This window comes from Babylonia areolata, chromosome 9 (genome assembly GCF_041734735.1).
Source record: "Babylonia areolata isolate BAREFJ2019XMU chromosome 9, ASM4173473v1, whole genome shotgun sequence".
NCBI lineage: Eukaryota > Metazoa > Mollusca > Gastropoda > Neogastropoda > Buccinidae > Babylonia > Babylonia areolata.
This window is the reverse complement of record NC_134884.1, coordinates 23,606,062-23,626,799: the sequence shown is the minus strand read 5'-3', so window position 1 is coordinate 23,626,799 and position 20,738 is coordinate 23,606,062. Positions and strand designations below refer to the sequence as shown.

General features: G+C 40.2%; 1 protein-coding gene across 1 annotated transcript; it reads left to right on the top strand.

The window, feature by feature from the left end:
- Positions 1-886: 886 nt before the first annotated feature.
- Positions 887-18,127, top strand: LOC143286144 (uncharacterized). The gene is made up of 6 exons (XM_076593747.1): positions 887-925; positions 3,436-4,917; positions 5,908-6,128; positions 7,222-7,399; positions 7,791-7,864; positions 8,017-18,127. Exon 6 carries the CDS (start codon positions 11,334-11,336, stop codon positions 13,443-13,445), a length of 2,112 nt encoding a protein of 703 aa, XP_076449862.1. The 5' UTR covers positions 887-925; positions 3,436-4,917; positions 5,908-6,128; positions 7,222-7,399; positions 7,791-7,864; positions 8,017-11,333; the 3' UTR covers positions 13,446-18,127.
- Positions 18,128-20,738: the final 2,611 nt, after the last annotated feature.

Here is a 20,738-nt window from a genome sequence, read left to right as displayed (position 1 = left end):
AATGTGTGCGTGTGTTATAATAATTCAGCTCTGTGTGATCGTGTGAGCGCGCTCATGTGTGTGCACATGTGTGAGTGTGAAGAAGAGAGAGAGAGGAGGAAAAAAGTGTGTGTCTGCTGTGCAGAATGTGTGCGCATGCCTGTATTTTTTTTCCAAGTAAGTGTGTGGACTAAATGTGTGTGCGTGCTTTGTGTATGTGCGAGCGTGTGTACCTTTGGTAATTTGGCTATATATCCCAGATCTAAATAAAGTAAAGTGATTCTCGCCAGATGAACTGTTGTGCCTAGTGCCGCATCATCGGCTGACCTAAAAGCATTGACGTCAATCAAAGATCATAGTGTTGTTTCGATCACTACAAAGTTACTTGCACATAAAGTGGCTATAGGCCTAACGTTTGCCATTTTGTCGGACGATCAGTGAACGCCGGCAGACTCAGAGGGTTAAACACATATACACCAACGGCCCCATTGGGGCGAGGTAGAGAGAGAGACCGCGCGCATATGCAAACGTTTGTGTGTGTGTGTGTGTGTGTGTGTGTGTGTGTGTGTGTGTGTGTGTGTGTGTGTGTGTGTGCGTGCGCGCGCGCGCGCACGCATATGTGTCACTGAGTGCGTTCGTGTGTGTATGCGCACGCTCGTCAGTATATGTGTGCGCGCGAGTGGTCAGTGTAATTTGCTTTTCACAGTGATATCGGCACTTTCCATGTCAATTTAGGGATCACCTTCTATTACTCTATGATCGGCATTTCAGTTGACAACTGCGGGCTTGACTTCTATCGGCGATTAGGAACGATTAGGTGGGGAAAAGAGGAGATCGTTTCGGTGCGTGCTGACACAGTAACCACGTGACGTCAATCACTGCCTTCCGCAATGCGCACAAGGGACAGGCGACAATGATGGGTAGTGACTGATAGATCTACGTCCAGGTTGGTACCAAACAGTCAATATTTTGAACAAAAACGTATTACCCAAAAACGTTAACATTGTTTTTAGCTATTAAAGGAGCAGATAGTTAATGGTTGATTGGTTAGAATATCAAATAAGTCATTATACCGACCTGTGTGCAACATTAGAAATGCACCGAACGTCGTATGGCGCGCATAAACTGGCTTCCAGTTTGTCCAACCAGAAACAAACACCGTGACCATAGTACACCTCAACTCGTAATGTGCAAAAGTCTTATATGTGAAAGCAGAATGTGTGTTTCAAGTAGTTGTATGGAGTACTTATATGGAGTGATTTCACAGCATGGGTCTGGTCAACACTTTTCTTTATCACAAAATAAAAAATACAGAAATGGAATTGAAGATTACACTATACTTACTTTTAAAACAAAGTGGTGCACATCATTTACATGCTATTATCAAGTATTGGCGGGGAGGGGGGGGGGTGACACCAAGCAGTTATAATCAGAATGACAAAATTAGAAGAAAAAACAGTACTCTCAAAACAGGTAAAGCTGATGAGAATAGTCTTTCAGTCCTAGGATAACATTCACTCAACATAACAATAGCACATGTGCACATAACACAAAAAGATAACATGTACTCCTTACATATTGAATGCGGACAAGACAGAAGCAGTGATCATAGGAACTAAACAAAAACTGTCTTCCATCACAACTGACACAATCAAACTTGGCAGTACATCCATCCCACTTTCTTGTTTAGTCAGGAACCTCAGTGTTGTCCTTGACAACACACTGCCCATGCAAAAATTTATCAGTCAGACATGTCAATCCTGTTACTGTCAATTGCGGCGCATCAGTTCCGTCCAGAAATATCTCTCCACTGACACAACATCTAGACTTGTCATTTCTCTCTCTCTCTCTCGCCTTGACTACTGTAACTCTCTATTGTTTGGTTTGCCTGCTTCATCCATTCAGTCCCTTCAGCACATACAAAACTCTGCTGCCCGACTCATCCTCAGAAAGAAAAGATCTGAGCACATCACTCCTCTTTGCAACATCTCCACTGGCTCCCTCACACAGAATAAAATACAAGATCAGCCCTCTATGTTATAAATGTATTCACAAATATGCCCCTTTTTATCTCTGTGGCTGCCTTCCCCTCTGCGCTCCATCTCACTCTCGACGATAGGCTTCGGATCCACTCTGTTCACGCATACCCAGATTCAAACACTCGACTGTTGGCCGCTGTTCTTTCTCTGTCTCTGGACCTTGTAATTGGAATGGACTTCCTCTTACGCTTCGTCAAGTCTCCACACACAGCTCTTTCAAGTCTGGCCTTAAAACCCACCTCTTCCCAAAATAGCCTCCCTTCCCTGCCTCTTCCTTGTCTTCATTTTTTTCTCTCCAGTTTTAGAGTTAAGCATGCATGTGAATAACTGGTGTGAAAGCGCTTTGATTTGTCTCTGCACAAGATTCAGCTATATAAATATAATAATAATTATTATTATATCCATTGCATTCCAATGAATGATTAAGGGTTACTTTATTATATTGCATTCATTTCTGATAAAATCAGCATGACCATCCACAAAAGTATTTTCATTAACATTGATTGATATTTAACAATAAATTGCAACTATTGAATCAATATCCCAGTAGATGTGATGGTAAATAGTAACATTTATAAAGTGACAGTTCCCTCAAATTCTTCACATACCCAAACCTACAGTGACAATCTCACTTTGAGTTTGAACATCTAGTTCATAATGGAATACGGAGTCAAAGTTATGTCTTTTTTTTTATTGAAGTAAATTATTTAAAGTTACTGAAAAGACGCTACTATGACCAAAAGCAAACCAGTGTTTGCTCTATAACTGTATAACAGAATCAGCGTTATATACAACAGAATACTGTAATTACCAACACATACACTACATATTAACAAAGTCCAGTCAAGTTAATCTCTATGTACAAAGCTGAGTGAGAATTTCTTCTGACCTATAATAATACTTAATAACATCAATATTTATAATTATACCTATAATCATGACATAATAAAGATAATGCCAGTGATAACAAAATAATAATGGAAACAGTTTTGTGATAAATGACCACAACCAGAATAGAATACAAAAATGATTTTTATGTATTTGCAGGCTGTGACTCCCATGTTCACTTGTATTTATGTACCTGAGTATTTGATCTGCATGTGTATAGACATGAAGGGGGTTCAAGCACCAGCAGGAACCAACTTCATGACTTGTTTATATTACAGTGTGAGACAGTGTGCCTTTGTGATTTCTTTTTTTTTTTTATCTTGTAAATGAAAAACAAGGCAAAGTGTTGAGATAATATGGTGCTGTGACAGTCAATTGTTTGCTCCCTTTTAATTTTTTTGTTTGAAAAACATGAAATAAGTCTTAATGATATGGTAGTCTGTTGAAAATCATGTGTGTTTATGTAATGCTGTTTACAGGTTGGGCAGTCTGATGAAATTCATGTGTGCCTGTGTAATGCTGTTTGCAGGTTGCCTGAAGATCCAGCAAGAACCCATATGGAAGTAATATCTCATTCATCATATTTTGAGGAAGTGTTTGATTGAAGTAGAGTGTATCAAATTAAATATGCTTCGAAGGTCAGCACGTTTAGAATTGAAGAAAAGGGAATTTGAGTCAAGGTGGGAAAACTGGTCCCAGAGATTGTTGAAAAAAAAGCAAAACACTTTATCACTACCATGTACAGGTTCACATTCTCCAGCTTTTAAAAAGCAGTTTGCAGAGGAATTTTCTTATTCAAGTGATGTTCGTCATTGTTCAAGAACATCTTCTGTAGATAATGGTGATTTTATAGTTGGCAAGTGTGTCAGTAATGGAGTGTCGAATGCAAAAACACTGGAAACTAGAGTTAAGGACTGTCTGCTTGTGCAGACAGTAGACAAATTAGCAATGCAGGATCAGCATCTTAGTCCTAGTACAATGCATATACACACATCTTCTGGAGTGTCTGACGTGTCATCATCTTGTTTCAATGGTGTGACAGCCTCACAGTCAGAGATAAGTCATTCTTTTAATCCAGAAACAGAGGAAAAGCAGCAAGCTTCAAGTTCATTTCCGCAAAATTTGAATTGTGATCACAGTCTGTGCATTCAGTATGCTGGACATGATATTCAGAACTTTGGAAGTGTTATTTCAGTTGAACAGAATGGCACAAAGCTTGCAGCTGTTGCAATGAAAAGCCCAGTAGGCACAAAATGGAACCCAGGGCCTAATGGTGCAGGAAATATGAGTCCGGTTGTTCTGATGCAAAAGCTGCCGAAATTTTGTCAGGTTGGCAGCCCAGTAAGTGTGTCGAGCCTCAGCAGAATCAGTTCACCTTCAGAATCACATGGAATTGCTGACTGTCCAGCAACACCCGTGTTAGCAAAAGGCAGTTCTACTTTCACTGGCATCAACTCGCTTGACATGAATTACATTTGTTCTGAGATGAGCAGTAGCAACTGCTTTGAAGGTTTTGATGTCCAGACAGAAAGTTCTGTGGCTGAAGAAAGCCAACAAGCTGATAAATCTGCAGTGTACAACTGCTTAGTTTTAACAAGTCTTGAATTAGCTGACAATGACAGAATAGATGATACATGTTTTGAAAATATGGTGGAAGCTTGTACCAAGATGACCAAAGTTTGCCAAAGTGATGAAGGAATTTCTTCAGGAAACTCTTCAAAGAGCAGGCAATGTGAACATGTGAATCATTCAGAAACTGCAGTTGAGCCTTTTGATTCAGGTAGGTTTGCTTACCCAGAACAGAATGAAACTGTTGAGGGTTTGATGGTCTCTGATCAAACATGTTCAGCGGATGTGCCTGGTAGCTCGGAACTTGGTCAGGAACTGTGTAGTTCTGTAAGGAAGGAGCCTGTTGTGTCATCAACCTGTACAGCAGCGGACACCAAAAGAAGGAAGAGACTTCTCTCCCTTTTGGCACAAGATCTACACACATCCAAGTCTTCATTGCTTGGTAAGGTTTTGTAAGCTGATAAACTTTCACTCAGATAAATTGCCTACCTTTTTCCTTTAGATGGTAATTTGATTAGAAAGAGGAAGTAGTTTTTTGTATATAATATTTTGAGTAAGAGTATCATCACTCCAGGTGGAACCGTTTGTATTTTACTGATTTGATTTCAGTCAGTTTGATCCATAATTGAATGATTGTTTATAGTTTCTAACCAGGAAAAAAGGAACAGACGCTTTGAGTCAACAATCTGTCTACCTGTGATCAAAAGAAAGTCAGTAGGTGGGGTTTATACCTTTATGCCTAGGTCAGGCTTTTTTCAGTAAATGTTTACAGCTTATATGGACCAGTCAGTCCATGTGCTATGATGCCTCATTATAATAATAATAATTATTATATTTATATAGCGCTGAATCTTGTGCAGAGACAAATCATAAGTGCTTTTGCACCAGTCATTGAAACGCATGCATAACTCTAAAACTGATGGGGGGGTGGGGGGGGGGGGAGTGAAGCAAGACAAATTGTGCAGTGAATGACAAATCATGGAAAGTACCTGGATAGTGTTGTATTTTTGGTGGGTCTTTTTATTTTTTACTTCAGTTATTGCCATTTGAGTTCATTGTGTTTTGGTTTACATGTTTAAAAACCTTCCAAGAATGGCTGGAAACACACTTGTAAATGTTGCTGCTGTTGTTCTACCTCCCTCTTTTTTGAAAGGGTTAAACCCATTATGTCTGTAGATTGCTGTGCCCTCCCCCCACCCCCCTCTTCTTTGAAAGGGTTTATACCATAATGTTTGTACTGCAGAAACCTGGTATAACTATCCAGTAACCTTAACACATTCAAATATATATGTATGAATTCATCAGTCTACCTTTAACAGAAATATTATCTAATTTGCTGTGAAAAGAAGCAGTGGAGCTGAATGTGCTCAACAAGAAAGAGAAAAGGGCCACAGATCTAAAGGCATTTTGCCAGTTATTCCTTTCTGTGCAGAACATGGAAAGAAATCTTACCATCACAATGTAAGGACTGAAACTGGAAGAGACCATGTGAAAACAATGAAGGAGGAGGTTCCAGTGTCAAAGAAAAGGAAGTGTGAATACTACAGATGCAACTCTTGCAGTTTCCACTCGAACCAAACAGCTAAAGAGGAACATGAAAGATCCTGTCATCCCTTCTGTTGCCCGAGTTGCCATCATCATTTTTCAAGTGAAGTAAGTGACATTGTTGTCCTGATTTATATGCATTTTGCTTCTGAGATTACTATTTTTTGCAGCATAGTCACTAAGATCAGTACCTGTGTGCAGTGATTCTCCTCTCACACAAAAAAAGAAAAAAAATGTGGCAGATGCTTCACACAATGTTTTTGACTTTTATAGAAAACCTGCTCCATCTTCTCTATCCAGCATCTGGTCTGTGTGGGTTCAACAATACTTTAAATGGAAGTGGCAGGTAGAGTCTGATCTTTCTTTTCAAACACAGTTAATATGTTAATGTATATTCATTTGAACTTTTGAATTTTAAAAGAAAACTTCATCTGAAAAAGTCTGCTCAGCTTGCTTTCACTGTAGTTTCAGTTTGCAGTGTCTGTTGTTTTGTTGTTGTTTTTTTGTGTGTGTTTTTGCTTTTGTTTATGATTCTTATTATGCACAAGTCTTGTCTTACTTGTGCTGTCAATTTTAAAAAAAAGTGATGTGCTTTGACTGTCAGTTCAAAAGGATTGGTAATGACAGCAGCAGTGAAGATGGATGGGAGACGAGGACTGTGTCTAGGATTGTATTTTTCAAATAGAAAGCACCGAGAAGTCATTTTGAAGGAATGCACATCAGACTAATTGATCCTCCGTGAGTGCTATGATTGAAAATGGTTGTGTTGATAAATTCTTCATAACTACACCCCATATTGAAAATATTATGTTGAGTATTTTGTAGTTTTGTTAATGGAGAAAATTCTGACATGTTGAATATTCTGGCATTTTTGTTGTTGTTGTTGTTTCCTTCTTCTTCTTCTGTGTTCCCATTTCTGTTGTTTCCATTTCTAGCTTTTTACTGATATACTTATTTACAGAATTAAAAGGAACATTTTGCTAATACGAATTTAAAGTGGTGTACCTTGTGCATTCTTTGGGCTTAGAAGAATTGAAAGGGATATACCTTATACATTATTTGCCCACTTCAGTATCACAATACTGGTGAAGAAGTATTGCAAATAGCAAAGAGATGCTACATAAAACTACCGATAAAGAAAGTGCATTCCATTCTACCCTGGGTTGAAATCATTGGAACGTGATGTGTCACTGGTTTGCAGGACTTGTTAGATACACACAAAGCAGTCTGTGCCAAACAGATTTACTGTTCTTGGTGTAAGAAGAAATTTAGCATCAGCCGCAGAAAGCAGCACTTCCACTCCCGAATGCACAGACTGTTCGTCAGCTGCATGAGAGATGCTTCTCGACAGATTCAGCTGTATGGCAACATTGACAAATGTGAGTTTTTCCCCCTTCCATGTGTGTGTGTGTGTGTGTGTGCTTTGGCTCTGCACATTTTCTACACACATTTTTTTGTGTTTGTTTTCATGACACATCAACTCCACAGGCACACATGCACACTCATTCACTTCCCCCCTACCCTCTTTCCTCATTCTTTCTTCCATCTCTTTCTCATAACACACACACACACACACACACACACACACACACACACACACAGTGTTAGTGAAATTATCGTGGAAATTTAAAAGAATTGTTTTGAAGTAAATTTTCTTTGAAAGAGGATGCAATTATTTTTATAAAAGTATTATTTTCAACACTTTTATAGCTATTATCAGCTTATTTGGATTGATACATTTTTATTCTATTGCTATGTGTTTGTGTGCAGTTCTTTCAAGTGTAACCTGTGATGTGTCATCTAAGTGCCAGAAATGTCATCCCACCAGTTCGATTATGGAACAGGTATATATCTTTCATTATTTTTTCCTCCACATGTTCTTTAAGGTGCATTGTGATGTGAATTTTAATGCTGTTATACAAGTTTAAAAGTTTATGTTGACAGAAAGATATAGCTAGAAAACTCTCATATGATTTTTGTTTTTGTTTTTTTCCAGACTCCAGGAAGCAGAACCCCAGAGGGCAGAGTGGAAGTTGGAGATGACACAGAGTTCTGTTCAGACACACATCTGAACAGTGCATCACGATCAGAACTTCAGGACTCTGGTTCTTTGAATCATCATTCTGGTGATACATCGTTTTACTCTGATCATTGTTTTTCATTTCCCTCAGGACACCAGGTCATCCCCCAAGGGAATAAAAAATATGGCAGTGGTCTGGAAGCAACTTCACCTGTTGGCAGTTCTGGTGTTTTTACTGGCCCTGTAGTTGTTCAAGGGACTGTGGTCACCAGCAAAAATGTTCACCCATCACCAGCAGTTGCCAGCACCCATCTTCACCATGTCAGCAGTCAGCAGCTGCCAACTTCTGCAACTGCAAGTAATAACACATCGGTCAGAGGCTTTGAACATGACATGAACACAATATCTATGAATAAAACTGTTGGCAGCAATGAAAGTGAATCTTTACCAAGAAATACTATACCTAGCACCCAGAGTGATGGTAACGACACATTCATTGACCTGATGCATCTGTTTGATGAGTATGACCTGACCACTGCTGACATGGAGGAGGATGCTGTGGGGGACCTGGACAGTCTGGACACAATCAGCAGCTGTGACTCCAGTGTGCTGCCTCAGGACCCCATCACAGCTGACCATCAGAGGGAGGCCTGTCCGGTGACCAGTGTGGGACAGTGTAAGAAGGCAGACACCACTCTTGACCGTGATGGCCTGGTACAGTTGAAGCGAAGTGGAAAGACTGCAGCTTTACCACGCCACACAGCCACATATCTTGCTTTTAGAGATGCAGACAGACCGACCAGGGCATCAACAATAACCATTCAAGATGCAAATGAAATGCATGGACAAGGTGGTGTCAGTACAGACAGGGGCATTGACTCTGATATTCAAGCTACCAGAAGTCAGTCTGGACCACTTCAAGAATTACTGAACCAGCATGATTCTGCTGGTCATAATCTTGTTGTTTGTCATGGTTCCATAAACTGGAATGAGAATGCAAAGAATCAGAATGTGGGCATGGAGTCTGTGTCAACATGTAGGGCATTGTCTGTCAACACTGATGTGGAGATATTGTCACCCAGCCCAACACAGGAAAATGATTTATTTCCCTGCAGAGCTGTAAAGGAAAACCAGACCAGTGAAGTAATGGCAGGTTGCATTTCAGCAGTTGATTCAGTGAATATAGCTGTACCACAGAAAATAATGGACACATCAGGTGCCTGTGGGGAAGCAGTGATCATCTCAGCGGACAAGTCTGTAGCTAAAGACAGGTCAGCTATCAGTATGTCTATTGCAGAAACGACTTCAGACCATTCGGGTATAGAGAATGCTTCAACTGTCACAGTTGCAGTAACTTCAAACACATCCATTGCCAAACAGAATGACTGGTCAGCTTTCATCCAACAAGGTCCAGTGAGCACAAGTTCTAATGTGTCAGTAGTGGAGACAAAAGCACTGAAGCCACCAGCTTTTAAACAGACACCTGTTAGCATCTCAGAGTTGCAACAACCAGTAGAGACCATGTCCAAATCAAAACAGGTGCCACTGGGTTCACCAACAGTTCTACAGATACCAGTGGATACACCTACAGTGGATCTGAAGAGAACATCAGCTGCAGAGCAAATGATTATGAGCAAACCAACAAGGAAACAAGCAGTGGATAGCATTTTGACTGAAAAACAAACGTTGCAGAGCACATCAAGAGGACAGTTGACAGCAGTGACCACATTGACAGCAAAAGGGACAGTCTCAAGAGCATCAGTAACTAAACAGCCATCAATCAGCACACCAACAGCTAAAGAGGCTGTATCAACAAGTAAACAGCCAGCAGTTAGCACATCAACAGCTAAGGAGGCTGTATCAAGATCATCAGCAACTAAACAGGTAGCAGTTAGCACACCAACAGCTAAACAGCTAGTACTGAGATCATCAACAGCTAAACAGCTAGTCGTTAGCTCACCAATAGCTAAAGAGGCAGCATCAAGAACATTAACAACTAAACAGCCAACTGTTGGCAAACCAACTAAACAGCCAGTATCGAGAGCTTCAACTGAACAGCCAGCAGTTAGCTCACCAACAGCTAAAGAGGTTGCATCAATGACCAGACAGTTAGCAGTTAGCTCACCAACAGCTGAAGAGGGTGTTTTGAGATCATCAACAGGCAAACAGCCAGCAGTTAGCTCACCAACAACTGGAGAGGTGGTTTTGAGAGCATCAACAACAAAATGGCCAGCAGTTAGTTCACCAGTAGCAAAAGAGGTCATTTTGAGATCATCAACAACCAAACAGCTAGTAGTTAGCACACCAACAGCTAAAGGGGCCATTTTGAGATCATCAACAACCAAACAGCTAGCAGTTAGCACACCAGCAGCTAAAGGGGCCGTTTTGAGATCATCAACAACCAAACAGCTAGCAGTTAGCACACCAACAGCTAAAGAGGATGTTTCAAGATCATCAACAACCAAACAGCTAGCAGCTAGCACACCAACAGCTAAAGAGGCCATTTTTAGATCATCAACAACCAAACAGCTAGCAGTTACCACACCAACAGCTAAAGAGGCCATTTTGAGATCACCAACCAAACAGCTAGCAGTTAGCACACCAACAACTAGAGTTGCAGTATCAACACCTAAACAGCCAGCAATTAACACACCAACAGAGGCAGTACTGAGAGCAGCAAGAACTGGACATGGAGCGATTAGCACTTCCCATGCTAAACAGCGACCTTCAAGTGCATCGACAGATAAATGGACAAGAGTGGGTAAACCTTCAGCAGGTAACCATACAGGAAAGAGTTCTCAACAGACTCCAGTGAAGATGTCAGCAATAACAGAGACCATGAAGAGTGCATCAACTGTTGAAAAGACATCAGTGATCCAACAAACAGGAAAATGGACACCAGAAAGTGTGTCAGCAGGGAAAATGATAACAAGCACATCACCAGCTAAACAGACTGAAATGAACACAAATAGATTTATTCCATATTCATTTAAGCAGAGTGCACAAATCTTGTCATCTTCCATGCACACAGCAGTTAGAAGAGGACTTCAACAGAAAAAAGTGAACACCAAAACAGCCAAAGACAGAGGAGAAATGTACTCACCACCAGCAGAACAAACATCACTGGGTTTGTCCACAATGAAACAGAGAGCAGTGGGTGTGCCAAAAGGTAAACAGACATCAGTGGATATGCCCACAGTTAGACAAATAACAGTGTTCTGTTCAGTGGCTAAAAGACAGCAAATGGAAAGACAGCAAATGGGGCATCAGCAGCTGAACAGACAGCAGATAGGATGCCAGTGGCTAATCAGACAGCATTTGATATGTCAGTGGCTAAACAGAGAGAAGAAAGCATGTCACCAGATACATGGACAGCAGCCAGCATGTCATCTGTAAGACATACTGCACCAAGGGCAGCAAAGACAAAATGGAATACAGTAAACACACAGAAATCCATACAGACAACAGTGTGCCCACAAAAATCAAAAAGGAGAGCTTGCACACAAAAACCAAAACTGACGGAAATGAACAATTTGAAATCAAAACAGATTGAAACGAACACTCACAGATCAAAACAGATTGAAATGAACACTCCGGGATCAAAACAGATTGAAATGAACACCCAGAGATCAGAACCAAGGGATGCCAGCATACAAAAGGCCAAACTAAGAACAGTGACGATGCAAAAACCAGTCCAGACAGAAATAAAAACTTCAAAATCAAAACATACCAAAGTCGTCACACCAAATTTGAAAGGGAGCACATCAGAATCAACAGACATAAAAGTTAAAACGCCTAAATCAAACCTGACAAAAACCAGAGCATCTAAGTCAGATTGTACAAAAGCAAGCACACCAAAATCAGAACAGACAAAAGCAAAGACGCCAGTATCAGACCAGATAAAAGTAAAGACGTCAAAATCAAAAGAAACAAAAGCAAAGACACAAAAATCAAAGCAAATATCTCCAAGCTCAGCAACTCAGAAGCAGATGGCTGTTAACACACAGACAAGAATTCTTAAAACAAAAGGATGCACAGCAACAGTAGGGAAAGGTTATCCAGACAGGCACCAAGAAAAACAGGCTATTGGAGGATGGGAACAAACACCCAGTCAGCGGATGGATAAAGTGACCCCTCTGCCACATGCCTCATCAGGAAAGGGTGCAGGGAGATGTCATACTGTATGTGCGAATACACTCACAAGCTCTGTTATGAAGAACACAAATGTTATGAGAAGACTACATTTTGAGCAAGGAGAATCTGCTTACAGGCAGTACAAAACCAAAGAAAACATGCCAGTGATAATAGAAGCTCCTGGCAACAGTAGAGCTATTGTCAGATCTTCTCCCCACCAATGTGACAGACAAGGTTCACTGCAGGCATTCAGTAATGCTTCACATAATGTGGATGGTGTACACTCTGATTCCTCTGCTTCTTGTGACTTGGACAAAAGTATCCTGAATGACCAAAACTGGTTTAGTGATTCACTGTGTAATTTCAGTCACCGGGCAGCAAGAAAAAGGCATTATCCCCAAGCAGATGGAGATGTGAGTGCTAATCATTCAGCAGCATCTTGGTCAAAAGTTCAAAAAGTTAACACAAGTACTTCAGAGAGAATTCAGGGTTGGGATGCCAACAGAAAATCTTCCAGGGAAAGAAGGCCTTCAACAGTAATGAACACAAGAACTGGAAACAGAACTAGAATGAACACTTCACTTCCAGTTCAGCCATCAGTCACTCCTGTTCATGATGATGAGGCTAAATATCTTTCTACCCCTTCACCATCCAGTGTACTGTCAGACTGTAATAATGGCACACACACAGTTTTAGAAAGAGATGGTTCTGTCCTTAGCAGTGACACAGCAGATAATGAGACTATGTCTGCGAAGGGACTACATGTGATGCCAGGCAGTGAAAGCTCCATTCACAGCTCCCTGTCCTCTGAGCAGGGATGGATGGCTGCAGATACCTGGATTGGAGGTGACCATGTTGTTCCAGTTCTGTCTGTACCAGATGTGTCAATGGCTGTGCAGCAGGATGATGGGGAGGTTGTACAGAACATGATCATGTGCCAGTATTTGCCCTGCGGCCCACAGGACTCTGACATGCCTCTCTTCCTTCATGACACGACACTTTACAGTCAGCCCATGCAACAAACGCCCAGTGTGAATGAAGTCAGCATTCTCAACTTTTTCTTCCCCACTATCGCTGCTGTTGGAGATAAACTGCCCACAGGTTTGCAGACCCCACTGAATGGACAGGGACTGTGTGGGGAGCAGCCGGTGTCACTGAACACAAACATTGGATCAGATACTTTCTTAGAAACACCAGGTCTGAATAGGATCAGTATTCCTTACCAGTGGCTGAAGCTGGAGTCGCTGGTCCCCAATGATGGTCAAGGTTGATGAACATGAAATCACTTCAGCATGGGAGCCTGTCTTCTCTTTACCACAACACATGCAGTTAGTTCGCACTGGTCTTTGGGATCCTTCAGCTCAATTGTGATCAGTAATTGCATAAATTGTTGGTATTTCTTAAATATAGGCTTTTATATTGTTTGTTTGTTTTTCTTAAGTTGAAGTTTATGTTTATTCAGTTGATTCCTATTTTCTTCATTTTTGATTGGAGAAAGATGATTTATCCCTCATGGTCTTGTTGTTTCTAGTCTGGACTGGAGGAAATTCTTATGTTGTATCCTGTTTAGGAAATTCTTACTTTATGATATCCAGTTTAGTTTTTTCCCTCTTTCTTATTGCCCTCTTCCTCTGTGAGTGCATGCATGCATGTCTGAGCATTTGATGTCCATCGTTAAGGATTTTTTCTTGACATTTTTATCTATTTTTATCATCTGGCTGTGTAAACTGGTGATTGTCAGGTTGGATTTACATCAATAGTGACGTGTTGAATTTGTAGGTTTTGACTATGACTGGAAAATAATGTTTTTGTAGCCCTTAAGAAACGGGGGAAAAAATCTTCATAAAATCTGTTGTTTGATGTTGCATCTTAGGGGCATATTCAGAAAATTAAAGGATTTTGGGATGAAGAGAAAAATATTGCTTCAGTATGTATTGTGAACATTGTAAGTTTCTGTTATGATGATTTGGATAGGAGAAAAAAGTTTTGGATTGTTTTTTGTTTAATGGCATATTACACTGAAAGATGGTATAATGCATTCACATAAGCAAGCAGCATGTAGACTTATATACCTTGATGAACATTTATGACACAGGCTTACAGAGTTATACAAAATCATTTGTATCACTGGTTTCCATGGGCCTTGTATGGTATTTTAAATCAGACATGCATGAAAGCTATTTCAGTCTCAAAGGAAACATCTCACACCCACAAAAAGCATCCGAAAGTCCAAAGAAATGAGAAAGAAGTGGATTGAGGAGAAAGAAAACTTCTTTTTTCCAGGGGGATGTTGAGAAAACAAGTGTGTAATGGGAAAATAGTGAGGAAAATAATTGTACAAAGTGTTAAGAAACCAGATATCTTAATTTTTTTCCAGACCAGAGTATGGTTGGAGATTTTTTTTATTTTGTACTTTTTTGTTGTTTTTGTTGTTGTTTTGATAAGGTTCCTAGCCTTGGGGTGGTATTATATGACCAAAATTATTGACAGTATTGAATAACTACCTGTAGATCTTTCCCAGTCAGACAACCTGGCTTTTGGTGTCAGTTTAACTAAAACGGGTTTGAAGTTGCTGTTTTAAACCATGTGTACAGTATTCTTTGTTTTGATCATGTGCCAAAGTATTGAGTGCAATGTAATTTTTTTCTCTCAAGACAGATAAAAATTGTTTCATTTGTTTATGTTTTCAGGGTGATTCATTATACTTTTTTTTGGGTGGTATTTGATACATTGAAAAAAACCCACACTTTTTATTAGTAGTATTTAGGTGTTTTGTTGTTGTGGTTTATGTGTTTTGAACTTTTATTGGAGAGTTTATATTTTTAAATTTAGTGTACCTGATGTGTTAGTTTGTTGGTTTTTTTTGTTTGTTTGTTTTTTTGTTTTTGTTTTGTTTTGTTTGTTGTTTTTTTTTTTTTTTGCATTAAGTGTTGAGAAAAGTGTTGTATTTGTTTCGTGTGTTAAAGGTGTTTCAAACTTTTTTGGTTTATGTCTTTGATGTGTTCTGAACTTCTTTAGGTGGTGTGTTTGAAGGTTTATAGACATCTTTAGTTTGTGTTTTAGGGGTGTTTTAGGTATGTTGGAGGTGTTTGGGTGAGTTTGACCCTGTAACTGACCTGGTATGGAGACAATGCGGATGTTGTATTTGCCTCACCCTTCCCCTCTCAACCCTTCTCCACACCACTTTGTCCTGACAGGACTGACTGAAAAGACATTTTATAGAAGTCCTTTTTTTCTTTTCTTTTTTAAAGCAAAATGTGCTTTAAAATTTTTATTCCTTCATGTGTAGGTCACATATGCGCACACAAACTCAAAATAGCATTGGTTTGTATTTTTATCATTATTTTAGAGTGGGTCTTTTCTCAGTTTGCATTCTAATTTTAGCTGAAATATGAAAACCAGCAAGGTGATAATTTTTGTTTGCTTTTAATGTGTGTGGTTTTTAACTGGTGTGAAAGCGCTTTAATTTGTCTCTGCACAACATTCAGCGCTGTATATGTACTATTATTATTATTTATTATTATTATGTGTTCTATTTGTGGCCCTTCATTTGTCAGTCTGTAATAAGTATTATGTACCCCTTCATTTGTCAGTCTGTAATAAGTATTATGTACCTGTCCAAGCCAATCTCTTTCTCTTCTTTTTTTTTTTTTTTTGGTCAAGAAATGACAAACTGCCCAACATGGCATTAAAGCTGCCCTGCAAAGATTTTGCATTGCAGAATGAACAAATATTTTCTCATCATCAGCATGCAAACATTGAGATTAATGTATAGCCTTGGCATGTAATTTTTATTTTCAGGTTGTAATCATTTAACTGTATTCCTGTATTCCTTCCCCCAGTCCCTTTCCATCACTTGTCATTTCTCGAAAATGGGTTGTGAGCAGTGATTTAGGATAACTTTTAACTCTGTTATAAAGATAAATCCATGGCAGCAGGCAATCAAAATGGAACAGAATAAACTGTGCTTCTGTAGTCTGCTCCAGTATTTTCTGCAGCTATCAACTTCATTTTGGATCTTTTCAGCCATCCACTGGAAAGTGAAAAGGTGCTGTGGTGTGATAGTGTGATCTGGACAGAAACAGAAGTTCTGTTATATAAAAAGAAAACAAGAAAGAACCAAAAAAGAGACAAGGCGGGATGATCAATTCCAATTGCATAGCAAGAATCTGAGTCACCCTTTGCGATCTGTAGTCTTGAATGAAACAGGTTTTCTTCCAAACCAAACCACAGCTCCTTTTCACTTACATTACTTAGTTTGAATTGGCTGAAAAGGTTTGGAAATGGAGTTGACAGCTAATGAGAGTCACTGGAACAGGTTGCAGGGTAGTTTTTCTCCTTTTTTTTTTTCATTTTTTGGTCCAGTCAGGAAAAATTGTCCTGTATTTTTCCACCTATTTTAAGCAGGGTTTTGTTAAGAATTTTGCTGTATTTTTCATTCATTATCAGCTCCGTAAGAGAATTCATTGCTGACCATCATGTGTAAAGATTAGTTAGTTCACCAGAAGTTTGTCTCCATAAATGTTTGTATTATTGACGCATGGCAAGAAAGGGGAAAGATACAGTGCATGTGTTTGTGGTACCTTTAGCATTAAAAGAATTCAAAATTGTAGTTCAATAATTATTGAGGATATGCTTGCTTTAGATGGTGATGATTTACATTGACTAAAACATTTGTAATATACCTAGGAATTTGGCTGTTCACCACCCTACCCTAAAAATTTTTTTAAATTTTTATTTCTTTATAATAAAATGAAATAAAATAAAATAATGTTCATCTTCTGTTCATTTTCTTTAGATTTTCTGTAAGACAGCTGCCATACTATCAGCTAACGGTGGTTGAGGATTTTATTCTGATAATTTAGTCATTTGCATGAGACAGTAAATCAGTGTCCCCAGGTGAAGTACGCACTTAATGCACAGAAAAAAAAACCTATGGCATCATAGGGTTGCTCCTGGAAAAAATCTGAAGCAAAAATCCACTATACTATGATAGAAAAACAAAAACTCCTGCATGCATGTAAAGGTAGAAAGAATGGGTGGTGCTCCATCAATTTCACACTGTCCCTGAGGACAGCCTGAATCTCACAGAAATGTGTTGGAACTTCACCATACAATAAGCCCTACACTTCATCATAAAGATGGTTGTGGCTGTTTCATGCATTTTTCTGTATTTCCCCATAAAGCAGCATAGCAAAGTTGTTTTTTGCAGAAGTTGGTACAAAAGCATTCCTTGGTCAATCCAAAAGACATAATGGCGGATGACAAACTGTTTTCTACTCCATCTCACAGTAAGTAATTGCTGTGGCCAGACGATGCTAGTGAGAGGAAAGAGTTCATGATATATTGGAATTTAAGAGAAGGAAGCCTCACAGTTTGTCAGCTTTGATTTCGTGACAGAGCTTCATGAAAGATACAACTTTGTTCTTTAAAGTGGGTGCTTTAAAAAAAATTCAACTCATTCAATATTTGTGCTGGCACAAATGTACTGTTATCATGTGAAAAAAGCCACGTTGTTAATTAATGTGATGGATGCTCTGGACTTTTTTGTTCGTATACAACTTCATGATGATAGTTTTGAAGGTGAGTGATCAGGAATGCTTTTTTTGTTCACAGCACACTGTAACAGATTGTAGATTACAATTATGTTTTGCTTATCTGCACTTCTACCTCAAGATTGTAGATTAAAAAAAAAAAAATTTTAACCACAGTGATGATTCTGATCACATTTTGTTCACGAGTCCCTCTCTGCCAGACTGCAGTACAAGAACGACACTGGCAATAAATGACCATGCATGCCATGTGTACAGTACAAGCTTCAGTGATGATTATGACCATGATTGAAGTGACTCACTTTGTTCTGCATTGTTAATAATCCACGTTCGTTATGAATCATGTATTCTGGTTCAAATTTAACAGTTTACACTTTTTTTTTCAAAACCTGATGAGTAATTACCTGTAGTCCTTCAGTGTGGTATATGTGTTGGATTTTTTGTTTTGTTTTTTAAATAAAATTATAATCACTGCAAACAGACTTATGTGGTGATTCCCAAAACACCTAAAACATACTGTGTTGAAAACAACAGAATTGTTACTTTTAGAATTTGTGGCAGCTTGTCACCTCCAGTGTTAGCCTTCTCTTTATGCTTTAGTCAGGAGAAATAATTTTCTGCACACACACACACACACACACACACACATAGATAGATAGATATGTGTGTGTGTTAGTGTTTTTGCCTTTGTGTTGCATTCATGTAGAATCTAAGCATGTTTGTTGTTGTTTGTTTGGAGGACACAATAACAAGCTGGTAAGAGTGGGGTCTCCATGGTAGGTTCCTTCAAATCCCAGCAGTGTGTGGACACACTAAGCATGCACCAGTCCTGAAAACAGAGTATGATTGCCTGAAGGACAGATAGCCATGGACATAAAAAGCTCACTGACATAAATCATGTAGGGGATGCAGATCAAAATGCAGAAACAGCCAATGTAGTGAGCACTGACAGCTGGGAGACCCGCAAGTTGTCTGTATTCATGATGCTGATGGTTCCAGGAGAGGTGCTAAGAGAAACCTCCAGCAACCAGTGATGAATGGTGAATGACGTGGAGCTGTATGGTGTCCATAGTGTGGTGTGTAGTGCCCTGTTTTGATTTTCTCAAGAAGACAGCATGAACTGATATGAACCTAAATTATCAGGGCCATTACAATAGACCCATGGCTGACAAAAACCCTCCATTGTCCTTGTTGACTCGATTTTCCAGCAGAAGGCTGCTCAAAAACTATTACAAATTGGACAGTCTCCAACTAGTCCAAGATACTTTGGCAGCTAATACCGACCCACATTGCAGCTGGCAGCTAATACTGAACCACACTGCAGCACTGTCATGTCCTTACAGGCAGCCATTTGGTAGACAAATGATTAGGACAGCACAGTATTGTCTGATTTGATACACATTTATGGCTGCTCCCCAACTTGAAAGTTTGCTCAGCCAACCAGTGAGACTCTCATGGATGCAACTTCCATTGGAGTTATTATGAAGTGTTGGTTCTGTTGTTACAACACACAACTTTCGGTCTATGTGGCTGAAGACTATGATGGGGAATTAACCTTGTCATTAAGAAGCATTGCACATAAGGAAAATGCAGCAGCACAATTGTTGGTGGGTGTTTACTATTTCAGGGAACCTGTCTTGTGTTGAAACTAACATATATATGTCTCGTGGTTAATATGTAGTAGTGGTGGTGTGTGTCCATCGAGATCGATGATGACCATCATTGTCATCCAGCTGGGGGATGGGGGGAGGGTGGTGGTTGGGGGTGGGTGGGGGGGGGGATGCTCATGAATCTATCTGTGAGTGCGCAGATGGCTGAATAGTCCAATCTGCACACGAAATGTTCGCTGACAGTTGGGGCAGACAAAGACAGGCATATCATTGTCGGGGAGCTTGTTTGCCCATGACTTTCTGGCCTGCCTCTTCTGAACAGCTGCAGCAGTCCTGTTAGCCTCGCACAACTTGGCACCTTTGTGCACAGCAGGCGCTATTTGTCACCGTCCGCTGCAGATTCCTCCCAGGAGTCAGGGTTGATATCAAACGCTTTCAGAGAGACTTTCAGAGTATCTCTGAAGCGCTTCTTCTGACCTCCGTGTGATCTCTTCCCTTGTTGCAGCTCGCCATAGAAGAGCCTTTTGGGCAGCTGATGGTCTGGCATGCGTGCCACGTGTCCAGCCCAGCGATGCTGGGACTGCATCAGGATGGTGAAGATGCTGGGGAGGGTGGCTTTTGCAAGAACCATGACTGGGGTCCTGTCTTGCCACTTGATGTTCAGTAGCTTCCTTAGACATGTTGTGTGGAAGTGGTTCAGCTTCTTGGCATGTCGTTGGTACACTGTCCAAGTTTCGCAGGCGTACAGTAGTGTGGGGAGAACTACTGCTCTGTAGACCTTTAGTTTGGTCTCAAGACCAATGCCTCTTCTGTTCCAGACATTTGCATAGAGTCTACCAAAAGTTGCGCTTGCTCTTGCAATCCTGACGTTCAATCAATCGTCGATGGTTGCATTTCGTGACAGTGTGCTGCCAAGGTATGTGAACCGCTCCACCGCACTGAGTCTCTGACCGTTGACTGTGCTGTTGGGCTCAACGTGGGGTTTCCCTGGGGCTGGCTGATGGAGAACTTCAGTTTTCCTCGTGCTGATGGTAAGGCCGAAGTTCTTGCTGGCAGTGGCAAATTTGTCGACGCTGAGTTGCATGTCAGCTTCGGATCCAGCGTTGAGGGCACAATCATAAGCAAACAAAAAGTCTCTGATGGTGTCTGTCATGACCTTCGTGTTTGCTTGAAGCCTTCTGAGGTTAGCTTGCCATTTGTTCGGTACTTTAGGCCAATTCCAACATCACCATCTCTGAAGGCATCAGTAAGCATTGCAGAGAACATGAGGCTGAACAGTGTTGGAGCCAGGACGCAGCCTTGCTTGACACCATTTGTGACAGGAAAAGGAGCAGATGTTTCGCCATTGTCCTGGACTCGAGCCTGCATGCCTTCATGGAATTGGCTGACCAAGGAAATAAAT

Bases quoted from the DNA above. Each gene is read 5' to 3' on its own strand.
- LOC143286144 (XM_076593747.1), top strand. From the start codon at position 11,334: ATGCCAGTGGCTAATCAGACAGCATTTGATATGTCAGTGGCTAAACAG.